Raw genomic sequence first — 17,533 nt, 5'->3', positions numbered from 1 at the left:
TGCAAGAGTGCTGTGAGATGTGGCAGGAGCTGGCAGCTGCCACGGCACTACAGAAGGGAAGTCAGAAAGCTGTGTCCCCCACTCCGAGATATCACATTTCCATACCTTATGTTATGCACCTGATGTGTTTTGAAGGGACAAGCCACCGGCGTACATCCTGGTGATCCAAGATGCTATCACTTTGTTAAGAGAAAGTCTGAAGATAGGCAGATATGGACATGCAGGGATATCTTGCTTAAAAGAAAAAAAAGGGAGGGGGATAAGGTACCACTTTCTGTGGGAAACAGTCTCCCCACAGGAAGAAGTAGAGGTTTCTTTTAAGTGGGTTTATTTTTTTTTTTTTAATATTACAAGAATTTTGTTATAAAGGAATGGTGTTTCACCTGCAAAACCAGAGTTCATTTTATCTCCTCCCACTCCTCATTAATCAACCTCAAAGAACGTTTTTACTATAAAGAGATACAATATTAGTTAAACTAATGTCTTACACAGACAGAATCATTCCCGCAATCTTGCCGAGTGCTTAGAGCAAGCAGACAGGTCCTGAGAACTGACAGCTCTAGCTGGGGAGAATGAGGCTCTTGAAGGAAGGCTGCTTTGCAGATGGCTCCCCAGTACCAGCAAAACACCCTGGCCTCACCAGCCTCTTCCTCAAACTGCATCGATGAGGCACATGGCCTAGGCCATGAAGACGTGGCACAGCAAAGAAAACACTTCTGGGTAAAACACAGACAGCAGTTGGAAATCTTCATGCCCCAGTTCTGGGAAAGAAAGGGAACACTATGGAAATTGCTGACCTCGGTGCTGAGAGGCTGGACAGCTGTTCTAGACAAAGTCCCATGTGCAGGGTGGGCAGGAGGGTGAGCTGCAGCCTGTGCCCACCTTCAGCATGGGTGAACAGAGAGGCACAGGGGCTGCAGGACTGCTGGGACCAGCACATGAGGGAGAGAAGCAGGCACTCAATTTCAGCAATGGTTATGACCAGAGAAATTTAGAGACTCAGATGGGAGAATAGATTAATTCTAGGCTCATCAACAAGGTTTATCTCTTTCTAGGTTTGACCACTTTTCCTTCCTGTTCTAGTCTCCTTAGTTTCAATTTGCCTTTTCCATGGCAAACACTTTAGTAGTAGCCAACACAAAAGGAAATGCGCTGGTGGTGCTACAAAGGAAAGCTGGTAGGATTTGCAGAAGTTAGAAAACAGTCAGGAGAGAAGATGGACACAGTGGTGAGGTGGAAATGGATTCAGTTCTGGGAACAGCAACACAGAGAACAGAGCAGAGAGGGGATGGACACTGAATACTGTAGCAAATTGGTAAGCCTGAGCTCCATAGATGTGGAACACTCAAAGGCACCAGAAGAGGCAGGATCTGACTGTCCAAGCACAGAAACAGTGCTCCAAGTAGCACTGAGCAGAAACGGGGAAAAAGCCGGGCTGGATGGGGCTTTGAGCAACTTGGCCTTGTTCTTGCCCATGGCACAGGGGCTGGAACTAGATGATCTTTAAAGTCCCTTCCAACCCAAAGCATTCCATAATTCTGTGGTAAACAAGTACCAGAGCTAGACCTGTTGGACCGAATACAATAAGATAGAGGCTTTTGGGAGCTGCTCAAGAAAAGGGTCACCAAAGAGTCATCTAGTCTTGAGAACAAAAACAGTTCTCTAAATGAAGTTTCTCAGCATGGAAGAGAAAGTTGCAAAGTGTATCCCACCAAAGGAATAGGGACACCAGCAGAGAAAAGAAACCAAAACCACTCTCAAAGCAAGAAACAAGAGGGACGGAGAAAGCTGGGCAGATAGAGGACATCAAAGAATAAATGCATAAAAGCAAACAGAAAAGAGAACGAAAAAATGAAATAAATTGACAAACACTCTTCAGTGCCCAAAACAGACAAGTATGTAGGCTGTGAAAGAACAAGGCAAGAAGGACCTGATGGCACAGGACAAGGCCAGAGGGTTGCAGTAGGACCATAAAGGCTAACAGGAAAGGTCAGGAAGGATGATCCATGGTATCTACACAATATACAAATGGATGGGGAAGCAGGAATAGGAAAAGATGAGAGAATGGCCAAGACAAGCCAGAAGCAAAGCTAATGGATTTAACAAAGGCACAGAGGAGTCTCTACTAATATGGCAACACTAATTAAGAGGATGTGGCACCAAGATATGATGGCAGCAAATAATTAAAGGTTGTTAAGAGGAAGTAATTTAAGGCTAATAAGAGACAGTAATTTATCAGGAGCCAACAAGAATAAAGAGTTCAGGAGCAGTAAATTCAACAATGGAGTAAAAATAAACGGGCAGAGCAAGAACCAGAGACACCAGCATGATAACAAGGACAATGCCACAGCAGTGCATAAAGTCTGTACACAAATGGTGAATGGCTGATGGAGTCCCAGATGGAGCTGTCAGGCCTCCTCCCTCTCCTTATTCAAATCTTCCCTGAATACCATCTGCACCAGGAGGCCTTTGGGGTGATATCAAGCCTGTGATCAGGGAAGATGCATCTTTTTGAAGTAAGGCCCCTACTGCTTTTGTCTCTGCACCCAGCATCTCCAACAAGAGCTCTTGGGGCAGAGATTGTCACAAGATCCACACCACATGGGGTGGACAGGGTGGGAATGGACACAAGGTTGGTGGAGGGCAGCAGCCACCAGTAGGTCCTGAAGGCAAGTGCCATTGTTGGGTTTGCAGAGCACAGGCAGCACGAGGGAGGAGCAAGAGATCTTCATAGCTGCAGCACCAGCTACGGAGTGACAACTGAGCTCTTACCTGGGGAGCAAAGGACAATCTTCCCATGGGAGCAGGGAAACAGGAGTCCAGGCATCAGCCTGGGAGCAGGAAGGCAAAAGGAGCTGGCTGCCTTCCCCATAGCTCTTGCTGCATCTTTACAGCACCTTCCTAGAAAGCACCTGAAGCTTATTAGACATGTTCCTGGCGCTCCTGCCCTGTCCAGCTCACACAAACAGGAGATGACTGCTATTGTCCCTGCAGCAAGAATACCTCTCACTCACATCCAGTGTCCAAAGCCAGACAGACAGAAGTGCACACCCATCCCACTGCTCTCCACATCCAAGCTTGGAAATCCCAATCCTGAGCCCAGTCTGTTTCGAAGGGAGCGAGTGGCCAGCGACCGCACATTGGCGGTCAGGTTTGCTCCAGCGCTCCCTCCCATCAGCTGTCCCCGGGCTCCGCCGCAGCCACCGCAGCCCAGCCTGCTCTTCCAGCTGGGGACGCGAGGCACAGCAAGGAAGGGCTGCCCTGGAATCAAGAGACGCGCCTTGAGACATAGATGCAGAGAGCGTGGGAAAGAGGCTAACGACATTCATGTTCATCAGAAGGCAGATAAAAACCACTACAATAATAAAATTTCATTATGACAACTAAGGAAGAAGAAACAAAAATTCTTTGTTTACTGTGTCTATAATAAAGTACAAAGGTACCTGCCTTTGCACTACTGGTTACACAGACAGGTTTCAGCCCTGGGTGAGGACTAGAACGCGCTGGAGCGTTGTATGTTGTTTTCCAGGTGGCAGATCAACCCTTCTCAGTGTTAACTCAACATTGTGACACAAGGTACATGCAAAACACCTTTCCTGGGGTCCTTCTCCATGGCAAGACTTACTAGTTCATACAGATGCCAAGATTTATGGAATTATCAGAAAGAGGGAGGACACTAGCGTCCTCACCAACAGCCAAGGAATGTGCTTCATCCTCATTAGGCATGGGAGAATCTACATTGGCAGTCATTCTCATTTCAGAAAACCATCAGAAACCCAACTTTTATTCTTCACAGTGCCTTGGTTTTCACTAGTGTATTCAATTTGCAAATTCAAGAGAATAGCATGGGAAAAGTTTCTATTTTTAACAAAAGAAGGTAAAAACATCTAAAGTAATGAATTACTTCTGGATAAAAAGATTCATCTTCTTGAAAGAGTTTTGCAACCTTATGTACTCCCACACAATACATTTTACATACTTACATTTTGCATGCATATATATACATACAATTCTCCTACAGAATACAAAAATAAATTGATCCATATTATGAACTTACTCTACATATGCATGTTTTTTATTCACAGACATGTGTGAGAAAGTTTGAGAAAATGAATAACCATAGCAGCCTGAGACTAGAGCCAGGGGCTAGAAGAGAAGTGGATAAAAGCTGTGTAAAAATAAAGTAAAATAAATAAATAAAGAAGCAAATCATCCTGTCCAATCTGCTAACTTTTAAAGACTTTCTTTTTCCCCTTCCATGTTTATTTTTGTTAAGAGAGGTCCATCTATCCCAAGCAGCAGAGCAGCTGACCCAGAGGCACAGTTACTTCCTGATGAGTCATCCATGTCCTGAGCTCAAACTCCACACCTCTATCCCAGTAGGAAGACTTATTTCATACAGAGCATTTCCATCAGAGCATTCATGGACATGTCTTAAGTGTAGTTAAAAAGCTCAAACCACTAAGACAAATGCTTATTCCTCAGTTTGACTCATCTCCCCTTTTTTATTTCTTAAGAAATCCATTAATGACCAACCAGATTTCATGACCAGTCTTTATATTGATTTTGCCTGACTTAAAGGTTTCTCTAGTTTTGCCTCAAATGTTCACAAAATGCAGTGAGTCTAGAGTCATGGGTCTAGCTCAGAGTTCCCTTCCATCGTAGCATACTCAGTTTGTCCTGGTGCAATTCATTCTAGTCTGGATCTGTTTTCTCTCCTCCTGTTCTAGCAATCAGGGCTTAGAAAGATTAACTTTTTCAGGTGAAAGAGCTCATTTTTGAGGCATTGTCCAATGGCTGCTCCAAACACCCTGGTAATTCTAGCAGTAAGCAAAAGTAGTATCACAGGCAAGTGTCTCCAAACTGAGCATGCAAAACATGTGAACTCAGCATGAACAGAAGGATCATGAATGACCAACAGATCAGTCATTACTCATTGTGTTATTTGGCAAATTTAGAAAGAGCAGGCATCTAGAAGGATAATTGCAAGCCTGCATAGCCTTTGGATGGAGCTCCTGTGGTTCTTTGAGCCTCTTTAAATGCCTTTCCTTCTCCCTACTTCAGGTTTCTTATCTAGTTGATGGGACTAGTGATTACTACTGGCTTTTGAAGCCACCTGGAAATCTACTGATGAATAATGATAATAGCACGCTACTATCTTGATGGTTTTTCTCAAATTGCTCCTAAAACACTTCCCCCCAAAATGAATGTGGGCTGTCACTGGTGACCCAGTTCTTACTCCTACACTGTATACCCAACTGCAGCACAGGGCAAAGGATGTAGGTAGCACTATAAGCACCTCGGGATTTTTCATCACTTTGACATCAAGCTTCCAATTCTTCTTATAGAAATGCCAAATTAATTGGCATCACCAACTGGGATGTTTTTAGTGGAGTGAAAGTTCTTGGGCAAGAACCTGTGTTCTGCCTGTGGATAAACAAGATGTACATGCTCAGCTCTCCAGGGTTTACTGGCTAGCCATGAATAGCAGTGTTTACAGAGTCCCTGTCCTTTTCTATTGCAAGCCTGGCTCTGAACATTATGGGGCAGCTCTGGGCCTTCCCACAAAAACCTCTAGATAGACTGAAGGCTGTCCTAAGCAGCCATGGACTGAGTTTGTGGTTCAAGTTCTACCTCTCTCCCAGACTGAGTCAATGGAAAGAACTCAGCACTGCTGAAGAAATCTTTTATTTGAGGTCAACACACAGCATTTGATACCATGACCTACCTTAAAAAAAGATGGTACCCACTGTGGTACCAAAAAGTCACCTATGTGGCCCAGACCATCTGAACAGAACTACAAGCTTTCATTAAGTGCATGCAAAAACATCTCTGCACTGCATCCACAAGACAGTTCACTCAGACTCCTCAGTCTGCCTTGCAGCCCAGACACGTCTACAGAAGCAATATGCAACTTCTTTCAATTGTCTGCTCCCCCTTCTAAATCTAGAGCAGCACCTTAGTCATCTTTCCCTCAGGCCTTCTGACTAGCAAAGAGGAAGGGAAAAATTCCACCAGAAACTAAGGGAAAAAACACGTGTGAAGTACAGGTTGGTTAGTACAGCAATCACTTTCTCAAAACAGCCTAGATCCCAGTTTCAGAGCTAGGAGTAAGGATTATCAGGTAAAACAAAGATTTATTGAAACAGCCTCAATCACAAAAGCTGAAAACAAACAGACACTAAGAAAACGTAGCACAAGATATTTTACTCTCCTCCAGCAAGACTGAGATAGGTACCTGAAGAAAAAAAAACAGCATCTAAATTCCACTATTACAAGACAGACAACCTCAGGTGTGGGACTTCTGCACTAATGTGGTCTCAATTCCATCAGTGCTGCCTTGAGATGTTTTGCTACCAGGAAGCAGATCTAAAGAAATACTGCCAAGAACAGTCAGGAAATTTTGCCAGGAAAAGAGCTGCTCATATAGCTCTGTGTACAGATGAGCATTGCCTCCCAAACCATCAGTATCCCAGGCCAAGAACATCACCAAACACTCAAGAAAAGTAATAGATAACAATAGAAGGATTTGAATGCGTTGAAATAGCAGGTCAATTTTTGGCATATACTTAATTGCAGGAAGCTGTTCTTTACATGTTCAGTGCACTTTAATCATCCTCAGCTCTTCCCTTACACAGAAGGGCATATATATTTTTAAAAGAAAGGCAGCCAGACAAGTAAACTATCAGGTAAGAAGAACAAGCAGTTCATGTCATATCTTTGCCGTCAGTTCTACCACACCCAACCTCTGTAAGAATGTACTTCCCGACTATGTTTTTTGCTTTCTGATAAAAATACAAAATGAGCAATAAATGTGGGAAATGTACATTTTGCATCTCCAGAAGAACACATTTCTTGTAAATCATGGATTGCCACCTTCCACAACTCCAGTCAGATGAGTAGCCCACAAAAATCAAGAAGCAACCCTTCACTGAAGTTTGGCTTACTTAGACAAACAAACCAGAAACATCCTGGGAAGAAAGCACCACGTGTCTCAATATTCCTACTCGGAACCAAGCCAGAGTCTTCTGTCTCTACTGCAACCAGTGAAATAAATGGTGAGCCTACATCCACATCAATAAAAGCTATTCAGCACTTTCCGAGAACCTTAAGTTATCAGGGAAACGCTCTTAGCCTGCTAAATATTTTGTGGTACTTGGCCTTCAGTAAAAAGGAATTGCTTCTAATAGCTGGTTAAATTGGGTCAGATACGCCAGACCTTCCCAAGATCATAGGAGAGAAAAATGAGCCAGTTAGAGCAGGGATGCTTTCTTGTGAAATTACCCACTAAACTCTCCAGGCAATGAAATTACGCTCCAGGCAGATGAAGCCTAGCTTCAAACACTACAGCCTCCCTCCCACTAGGAATTTTCTAACTTGGAGTGCCAGGAGTGCCCCTTCCAGAAGGGCACGAGTGAAACAGAAAGCACCACACTGCTTGCTAAATGCCTCTCACCTACTTCATGCTCAAGCGCTGGCTGAACACGTGCCAATGCTCTGCCAACCTTACAAACCCAGGGTACTTAATCCCGATGTGAGATGACTCAATGCCACCCAGAAAGGAGTGTCAGGCAGTCAGATCAGGCTGATCTGAAGGGCCAGAACATCTCAGCAGCAGCCCTTTTTCCTGTGTAATCATCTCTTACAAAGAAAATTAAAATTAACCGAAAACAGTGCTATCAGGATCCTTGCACAAATAAAAAATATTTGAATATACATGTTGAAAATATAAAAAAACAAGGCAAGGTCACTTGCAGTGAGAGGTGCAGATGACAGCATCTTCAGCACAATCTAGACACAATTAGCTGTTCACATAAAGAGGTGCCATATCAACTTTGCATATCCTACTAAGAAATTCAGTTCTGTTTCCTGTTGCAGACTGTGTGTGTGGCACCTTCATCAATAGCTTCCAGCTCTCGTGCTGGAAGTGAGCTCATCCTCACTCAGGTTCTCTGGCCTGTCATGGCTCTGAACGACTGTCCTTGTTTGCTGCTCCCTGCAAGAAAGCTCCTGCACACCTCTGGGCCTCTTCCAATTCCCACACTTTCACAGTCACCACAAGCAGCAGAGCAAGGCAGAGTGGAGAGCAGGTTCACACAGTGACATAGAAACCTCCTCAGCTTCCTTTCCTTTCAATCCTAATACTTCATCCACTTTTATCTCAACTCCTGCCATCTCTCGAGCTCCATGCTCATCTGGGACAGGCTGTGATGACAGCTCTTCCCCCTGCAGGGTCACTGCCACATCTTACCACCTTTGTGAGGCAGACAGCCCATCCCCATGTGTATGGCCCTACTTCCTAGCACAGTCCCTGTGCTAGGGTGACACTTGTGCCTGACCTGCCAGAACTGAGGACCAAGGCAGGAAAGTCATGGGGAGAATGTAACAGACTCTGTAATTGTCAGAACTGCTATTATTCTTTCGAGAATGCAGAGACGAGTGTTCAGGTTCCAACCTGGTGACTATAAACTCAATTTGGGGCACACCTACTAAATTCACAGACAACACAACTGCACAGTGCATTACCCAGAACAGCAGCATCAAACAAGAGAAAGCACAAACAGCAGGATGGTAAAACTTCATTTCATCTTAGCAAATGGCTTTTCAGCCTCACACTATTACCATGCTAAATCAGTTTTACCTCAAGCTTGACTTTATCATCATTATTTGTATCACACACAGGAACCACCAAAACTGAATTAGCATATTTATTCAAACACAAGTTACACATAACCCTTCAAGAAATACATTGCAACTAAGCCTTCGCATATCAGATTTTTTTCATTTAGCTTGTCTACAAGACATACTTTGGCAAAACAGCAAAATCAGACTAATTAAATGGTTACAACAGAGAACTGCATGTGATGAAGAAACAGTTTAAGAGCAAAGACCATACAGGGAACATAATACTGGATTACAGCCCAGCATGGATCATTCAGAAAGTGATAGGAGGAAGTTTTATCCAACAGAACACAAGTATACAGCATCATTAGTATACATTTTCCATTCATAATTATTAAAAAATAGAAAAACTGTTAACTTCAAATATTACTTTGCTAGCCACTATACCTATAAGGTAAAACCATAAATGGACTAACTCTGCTTAGGAGGTGGAAAACATTAAGTCTCTAGAATTAACTAGAGCACAATTCAGCAAGCTACTTATGCATGTGCTTAAGCCCCACAGACACCAGTAAGGCTTACACATGTTGAAGTATTATAATTAACATTGAGAGATTTCAGCAAGCATCAATGGTGAAGTGTATGCCAAACACTTGCACTGAATCAGGATCATATCCTTTAAAGTACAAGTTACATACACACTATAAAAATCATGATCCACCTCTCACAATCTATTGTTCTATCACAAGAAAAACCCCTACTGGGTATGAGAAAAACTGACACAGTCCCCTGAAGAAGCACAGCTTTTCATGTTTTATTAACAACTCCAAAAGTATGCACAAATCAGTGCCAGGGACAATCTGTCTTAACTCTACTTTCCATCCTCAGTCTTTCAGAACAACAGAATTTACCCAATTTGCACCAGTATAGTATTAAAACTCTGTATGCAATTTGCAAATTCAAGATCAAGGAACTTGTTTCTTCAGATCCTTGTCCAAGTGATCAATAGATTTTTAGAACTATACAGCTGTACAATAATGTCAGTGACTATATACAATCCCACACAAGATACTGGAACAAAGCCACAAAGTTACATAAATAAATGTTCAACTTCAAAAATATTTAATTTCTCTTGCATTTTTTTTTGTGTTGCAAAACATAACAATCTTTGCAATTTTGACCTGTATCAGCCCTCTCTAAAATTAAAAAAAAAAAAACTCCCATAGAATTGCCCTTGTCTAGAAGTTAGCTGCATGGCTGTTTAAATAAAATCAGTCTTGCCATAGCTATGAAATACAGGAAATACAGGAAGCCAGGAAAATGTTCCACATACTTGGGAATGAAGCATTCCCTTTTGGTCGGAGGAATTTGATTGTTTGGTTTGGGATTTTTTTATTCTTATGTAACCCACTATATAATAGTGAACAAAATACTTTTGTTTCATAGAAACAACTAACATTTGCCCACACCAGGCAAATGCTCTATTTACAGATTCATTAGGACTGCCTGACTGACAGTGAGTGTAAGTTGCTGAACTCCAAGAAATATGGAGCCTAAAATGGCGACACTCTCTGCTGAATCGCCTTCCCTTTGAGGATACGTCTTATCTGGAGAAGAGAGAAAAGAAAAATGCATCAGTCTTGACGTGACACACAATGTGAAAAACTCCCACCCCAGATCCAGTTTTGCATTCACTTATCCAAGCCTCCTTGTTCTGAGTCCTGAGTTCAGTCACACCAGAAATGATCCCACTTTACAGCATTTGAACCAATAAAAGGCAACAGTCAGCAACGCAGCTGTGCTGAAACTACTAGCCTTAGGTCAGGAGTCAGTTTTTTCATCAAGTAGGAAAAAGGGATTTCTTCATCTGTTACTCAGGCCTAGGAACTAATTACTAATTACTAATTCTGATAAGAGCAATAAAAGCATGAACTCAGGACATACTGAGATGAGCAAGAGTAGTATTGCCTCCAGTACATTGCAGGGTTACAGAGACAAAGCCTATCCTGACAGGTAAAAGCTTTTGAGATGGAAACAAATAAAAGCTGCATGTGAAAGGTAAAATTTCAGGCCTGTATATTCTGCCTGATCTTGACATTGAAGCTAAAGATCCAAAGAATAAAATGGTATTTGCTAAATCTTTTCCTTGAAAGCTGCAACTCAAAGCTCCAAAGAAACTTCTGGAGTAGAATACCAGAATTGTGTGGACAGGGACAGACAGAAGGAGAGGGCTGCTATGAATTTTTTACCTGTTCCCCTACAAGGCCGTCAGGAACCAGATGAACTGGCTGCTCATTCTCCAAGTTCCTGGCACTGGGATCGGCTCCCTTGCGCATGAGCAGGCGCACAGCATCCAGCTGGCTCACGCGGTACTGCAGGCTGGCAGCCACGTGCAGGGCTGTGTTGCCGTTGTAAGCCTGGGGACCACAAAGCAACTCCATGAGGGAAAAGTGGGGGCTTGAGCCTCTCTTTTTCTATCTGCTTTATGAAAAAAATCACCATACCTTTGCATTAACAAAAGAGAGATAGTTGGGCAGCTCCAAGAAGAGACGAATGAGCTCCAGGTTTGCTTCTTCTGCTGCCAAATGTAAAGCAGAGCGACCACTTTTGCGATCCTATCAAAAAAGAAACTGTTTAGTCTTCCCTGCAGGTGCTTCTCCTATCCAGGGGGAACATGCAGACAAATAAAAATAGAAAGCAAAGTAACTGCAGAGTGTTGAGCAAACATACTTGAACAACAATTCATCAAAAGTGAATCTGAATATATGTATTTTAATATCAACATCTAACAAACAATGGAACATGATCTCATCTGCAGGTAAGCTTACATAATGTAATATTTGATATTTTGGCTAAGTAATGGTCTGGCATGGCACAGCCCTGAACTGCACAGGTAGGCAGTTTTTAATTAAAATCTGCAGTTCAAGAACAAGGTGTCATCAGCACCCTACTACTATGGGTACCTCAGAGTGCTCCAAACATATTCTTACTTTTACAACATTACCCACTGCAGCCAGCGCAGCATCATTCTTAGTCTAGAGATGAGACGGCCACCTCCCTCTTTCCCCAGGGTTCGTCTGCATTGATAACACCTTGTTCTGAATAAATACAACATTCTCATCCCATCTGGATAAATTAAGCTTTCAAATTAGTCTACTTCCTTTGTAATAAACGCAGCGTGGGAGAAAGGGACATATCCTGCTTCCACACTCTCTCTGGATCTGGCACTTCAGACTAAGGCATTTTACTTACTTTCGCTTCAACAGAGGCTCCCATTTGTATCAGGATCTTGATGGTTTCTACCAGGCTCTTGTTTCTCAGCAGAAGCTCCTGGACCTCAGGGGAGTGAGGTGGCTGGCAGTTCTGCAGTTCATGCAGCACAGCATTATGGGCCACAACCGCACAGTGCAATGCTGTCAAACCTGAACATCAAAAAAATAAATAAATCATCACAAATGAACAAACGCAATACAGAAGTATTGACCGGATGCTTGTTTCAGAGGCTGGATAAAGGAGCTTCTACCCCCATTAAGCCCAGAGATGGTTCCATATTTATAGGTGACAGTGGCTTGAGATCTGCACTGTCCATCAGCAGAAGAGTAAAGTAGCAGCCTACTGTGAGCTCTCAGCCAGCAGATGATGAAAGAATCAATACTGAACATATTTTTAACTATATGTCAGAAAGAGCTGTATCATGGAGGAAGGGTCCAAACAACAGCTTTCTACTGCCAGATTCTGGCTTCTGTGCCCACTGACACAATGCTGGCACTCCAGTGTTTTAAATAATGGCCAGTTACAGCCTGTGCTCTCCATGCCAAACACAGCAATCACATGTAAGAGGAAAGAGGTCCTGACAGACACAGACTAACCACATTCACTTCTGACAGATATGTCAACTGTACCTGTAAATTTCCATCTGAAAAAGAAATATTGCATTTTATTGCATTCCCATCAGTAGCTATAAAACATTGTACTTTCCAGTAACTCTGTAAATCATAAACTTAACTACTCACCATCATAGTTTGTTGCCTCGAGGTCCACATACTGATTGCTTCCCATGGCTCCCTTTTGGATTGCCTACAGAAGTGGGAACAGGTACACATTTAGGTCTTATCCAAACCACATACTGCTTCAAATTTGTTTATTGCCTTACTGCAGGAACTGTAATAAAGTTGCAACAAATAACAGCATTCCTGGAAATGGTCAAGGTCAGGTTCAATGGGCCTCTGAGCAACCTGGTCTAGTGAAAGGTGTGCCTGAGCACAGCAGGGGGGTTGGAACTAGAAAATCAAGTCCTTTCCAACCCAAACCATTTGATGATCCTATGACTAAGAGGAGACTTACTGTTTTGGTTTGGTAAACTAGAGGATTCCCCCAAAATTACTCCAAAATGTTGTGGAGAACCTTAATGAGAAATTCAGTCCCGCTTAAAGCTCAATGTGTGGACAGACTCACAAGGCTACCCAGAGAGAAAGATAAAAGAAGGAGTGTTTCCCAACACAGAGCTTCCCAATGGAGCTAATGCCAAGGGTAAGAGTCAACGGCTGGGACGGAACTGTGCCTGCCTGGCTCTTACCTGGAGGACCTGGGCATGCCCCTTCTCAGCGCAGACATGCAGCGGCGTCCTGCCCCAGCAGTCTGTGGTGTTCACTTGAGCCCCCAAGCTAACCAAGTCCTGCACAATGAGATGCTGATTGGCAGCCACAGCAACCTGGAAAGCGCTCTGCAAACATCAAGAAGAAAATTTAAGCTATTAGTCATCTGATCTCTAACAGGAAAGAGCAACTAAAACAAATAAAAACCCTAGCTACCTGGTATTATTTAAGCAGTGATTATGAATACTAGGAAGCCAGGACAAATGAAGCAGAGCACATAGTTTTACCAGCTCAAGGTGATCCCAAGAAGTATTAATAGCTCAAGGTTAATATTAGTATGCAGGCTAAATCTTGGGGTTAATATTAAATAAGCATTTCACCACATCTTTCCCAAGGTTCAGACATGTAGAAGCACTCAGGTGCACAAAGCAGGTGCAAAGATTTTTTTCAGAACCTCACCTGGCCATTGTGCTCTTTAATGTCCAGCATGTGCAGGGCAGCCATCTTCCTTGCAAGAACATAGGAGAGTGCTCGACGGCCCTGGGCCACAGCGATGTGGAGGAAGCTGCAGGAGCAAGGGAAACAGAGTTACACCACCAGACAAACCAGGGCTCAAGACAGCAGAGAACCAAATGTATAGAAGGGGTGTTATGCTGCCAGCTTCAAACTTTCTCTGTGTAACTAAGACAGGAACATGGGTATTTTCTCACCAGGGCAATTTAAAGCACCTAAATTAGAATGTTTTCCTCCCTGTTTAGCCAAGGCTAACAATAAGCACCTGAAATTAGAAAATTACATCTATTCCAGTGTGCTGGAGCTCTGCATTGCAGTCATCAGCAACACCACACCTTTCACTTGATCAGCCAAACCACTGCACTTGTGACACAAACATTGCTATTGAACTGCTTCACTATAACCCACAGTCTGACAAAACCCAAACAGAAACATTCCCCAACCTCCCACAGAAGAAACACCAAGATAAATGGCACTCACGTGTCTCCATCGGCGTCTTTAGCAAGGAACTGGTCTTGAGAGATGTTAGCCAGTTTGTTCTCCTCCTGTTCCACTTGCCATTGGAAAAATGACTTGCCCAGCTGCGTCGTGCTTCTGGCAATATTTTGGTCAGGCAGAGAGACATTCAGAGCAGCCAAAGAGACGCTGCGCTCCAGACTACCACAGAGGTTGCTGAAGTTGAGGGCGTGCGGGGCAACCTCAGCCTGTGGGTGGGCACTGCTCAGCGGCTGCAGGGGACTGGAGATGCTGTCCGAACCCTCCGAGTCGTTCAAGAGGGAAGAGAAGCTCTGTGACGGGCAGTACTGCAGCTCGTGGCTCTCAAAGGTGTTCTGCTGGTAGGCAGGAGACTGGTCACTGGCAACAAACGGCCTGTAGTCCAGGGAGGCATCTGAAGGGTAACTCTGTGACAAATCTTGGTTCTGGGATGCAGGGAACTGGTAATGCTGTGGTGCATCAAGCATATGCTGGCTGGTGTGGTCTTGGAACGCTTGGTACTTCTGGGATGGGGAGAAAGCCTGTGTTCCTGTGCTATCCTGGTACTGCTCATGGGAGCCATGGCTGGAGGCTGAGTGCAACCAGCTCACCTGCACCGTGTTCAGGGAAATGGGGCTCGACTCGTTCTTGATGTTTATGATGTTCTGAAGCAGATCAGAACTGCTGTCATGCTTTGGGTCAGTTTTATGTGTCTCCTCCATGCTATCCATAGAAGTTGGTGTCTGGGGTGGGGTCTGACAGGGGGACAAAAAAAAAAACCAGCAAATCAAGGCAAGCCCCAGAAAATTAGAGGTACAGGAGGTATAGTTGTACTTGGTAGTTTCTGATCATACAAAGCAAACTGAAAAATAAAGGCACAGAAAACATTAGTACAAACTTACCAGGAGATGTGGGTGAACATTTGCTTGGCGTTTGAAAGAAGGTCCATCAGAAAGGAGTTCAGGAGCCTTTCTTTTGCCACTGTGGCCCAGTATGCTCTTCAGTTCTGATGAAAATAAATTTAGAATCCATTTAGAGGTTACTCTTACAATTGATTTAAAATGATACTGCAGGATATGTATTTAAAAATGGTGTACCTGTGTATGGTTCATAGTTCACCAATCCTCCTTGTGCCTGTTAAGAAAAATCCAAATTTTTCTGTTATTATAATGTCATTTCTGGGGGGGAAAACAAACAAAAACAAACAAACAAAGACCAAAATCAATCTACCTTCCCAAAAAAAAAAAAAAAACCAAGAAAGCAGCCATAACTTCCTTCTATAAACATAGAATATAGTTTAGAATAATTCTAGTATGTGGTTGTCTAACCCTAACTTAATTGCTTTTAATTAAGGTTAGAAAATGGAAATACTTTAATGAAACTTAAGTAAAACCCACTGTTTTTCTTTAGGCCTTTCCACCCATTTGTTATAATACCACAAAACTCAAGAAAATCTAGAGAAAGACACTATTCCTTCCAGAGACCTGAGGATTTTTTTGAAACATAAATAACCCAGCCAATTTTACACTTCTTTAGTGCTGTGAACATTTCTATGCAAAAAATTTTCCTCTGACAACACTTATCTGGGAAGCTTTCAAACATACAAGAAGAATCTAATCAAAAATACCCTTTAAACTTCTCATAATTTCCTGTAATTTTTGTCTTTTCAGACTGAAAGGGCCTACCCTTACACTGTGTGCTTTGCACAGAGAGGCGTAATAGCATAACAAACAAATCCGAGAAGAATCCCTAACCCTTCCAATGAATGATCTCATTCCAGTCAAGACGGAATTTCTGTGGTTTCGCAACACAAATGTATCTCTATCCAGACTCCCTTTGGAAACTAAAGCTTAGTAAAAACATTTTTAAGTGCCTTCTTCTCTCATGGTAAGCCTTCTTTCTGATTTCTTCCCAGCTGTATTTTTCCATTATGTGTTGAAAAACACCGATTCCATCCACAGCAGATAAAGTAGAAGCTCATTTCTAGCGGTACCACAAAGGGCTCTCTTGCCAGCCTCAGTAACCATTAAAATCAAAGCCCTAAGCGCAGAAAGCTGCCGGTTACCTTGCTTTCCTCGGCGGCAGGACCCGAGGACATCTGTTTGCTGCTCCTGAAGTGCAGCAGGAGCTCCTTCACGGAGTTCTTCACACGGACCCCCTGGAAAGGTCCTCTGTGCTGCTTTCCGCCCCCCATGTGCTGTTCAACTGTGGAGACACGAAAACAAAACCCGAACTTAAGCCACCCATTTGGTTAACCTTTAACAAATAACAAACGAAGGAAAAAACCCCAAACAAACCAGGAGCTCTTGCGGAAAGACACCTAAGTCCTGGTTTAGCAGAGAGGAGCCCCGTGTACCCTTCGCCATCCCTCGGGCGTGCGGCTCCTCCGCCGCCCCGGGGAGCGCCCCGCCGCTCCGGCTCCACGGATGGAAACACCCGGCACCGGGCGCCGAGCGCCGGCCAAACGCGGCCGCTTTTCGGCGCTTCGGCCGCTTTCCCACGCAGAAGGGCCAGCGGCCGGCATCGTCCCCGAGGGGACGGACGGGACCCGCGGCTCCGCGCTCTCCCCGCCACCCCCCGGGGCCGGGGCCGCCGCGGGGACCCGCCGTACCTTGCAGCGCGGGGCGGGGGCCGCCCCGGGGGTCCCTCCGGCCGCCGCCGCGGCTGCTCACCGAGAGGTCCGAGTCGGATCCCGGCGAGCCGGGGGCAGAGGAGTGCGCCGGCGAGCAGCTCCCCTCGCTGGAGTGGGGCGAGGCCCCGTAGAAGTAGGCGAGGTTGATGGGGCTGCTGAGGGCGCCGCCGTCGCCGCCATCGGGCGCCGCGTCCCGGCTGCTCTCCACGATCATGGCTCTGCGGCGGGGCGGGCGGCGGGGGACGGCGGGCGGCGGAGCGGGAGCGGGCACGGCCAGGGCTGGGCGGGCGGCACGGTGGCTCTGGGGGCGCGGGGCCGAGGCCGCGCTTATACCGGGTCCGCCCCCGCGGGCGGGGCCGCGCCGGGCGGGGCCGCGCTTCCCGTAAGGGCCGCGGGAGGAGCCTGCCCGGGAGGGCCCTCCCTTTGCCCCGGGGAGCCCCGGCGGGAATCGTGGCCAGGGGTGCCGCCTCACACTTGTCGTCCAAGCCGGCCCCTGTAGGCTTCGCAGAATAACAGAATATCCCCGATTGGAAAGGCCCCATCAGCACCATCGAGTCCAACTCCTGGCCCTGCCCAGGACACCCCGAGAATCCCACACGAGCATGAGAGCCAAATGCAGGTTGTCCAAATGCAGCCTTGACAGCCCTCGCTCACAAGGCATAGAACCGCTAATTGCCACCTCTTGTGGAGCTGCAGA

The 17,533-nt window shown here is 45.0% G+C and overlaps 1 protein-coding gene across 2 annotated transcripts; it reads right to left on the bottom strand.

Annotated features, from left to right (window-relative positions):
- Nucleotides 1-6,187: 6,187 nt before the first annotated feature.
- On the bottom strand, nt 6,188-17,123 carry NFKBIZ (NFKB inhibitor zeta). 2 transcript variants are annotated; one of them, XM_058860762.1, is made up of 12 exons: nt 16,816-17,123; nt 16,270-16,409; nt 15,302-15,338; nt 15,107-15,210; nt 14,211-14,959; nt 13,677-13,782; nt 13,199-13,345; nt 12,636-12,699; nt 11,875-12,044; nt 11,127-11,237; nt 10,872-11,039; nt 6,188-10,229 (listed from the first exon to the last, which is right to left on the bottom strand). In XM_058860762.1, the coding sequence occupies exons 1-12, from the start codon at nt 17,048-17,050 to the stop codon at nt 10,176-10,178; spliced, it is 2,085 nt and encodes a 694-aa protein (XP_058716745.1). In that variant the 5' UTR covers nt 17,051-17,123; the 3' UTR covers nt 6,188-10,175. The 2 variants fall into 2 exon arrangements, with proteins under 2 accessions (XP_058716745.1, XP_058716754.1); XM_058860771.1 differs by having other exon boundaries at nt 16,877-17,123.
- Nucleotides 17,124-17,533: the final 410 nt, after the last annotated feature.

The sequence above is a fragment of the Poecile atricapillus genome, chromosome 1 (assembly GCF_030490865.1).
Source record: "Poecile atricapillus isolate bPoeAtr1 chromosome 1, bPoeAtr1.hap1, whole genome shotgun sequence".
Taxonomy (NCBI): Eukaryota; Metazoa; Chordata; class Aves; order Passeriformes; family Paridae; genus Poecile; species Poecile atricapillus.
This window is presented reverse-complemented; position numbering and strand designations above follow the sequence as displayed.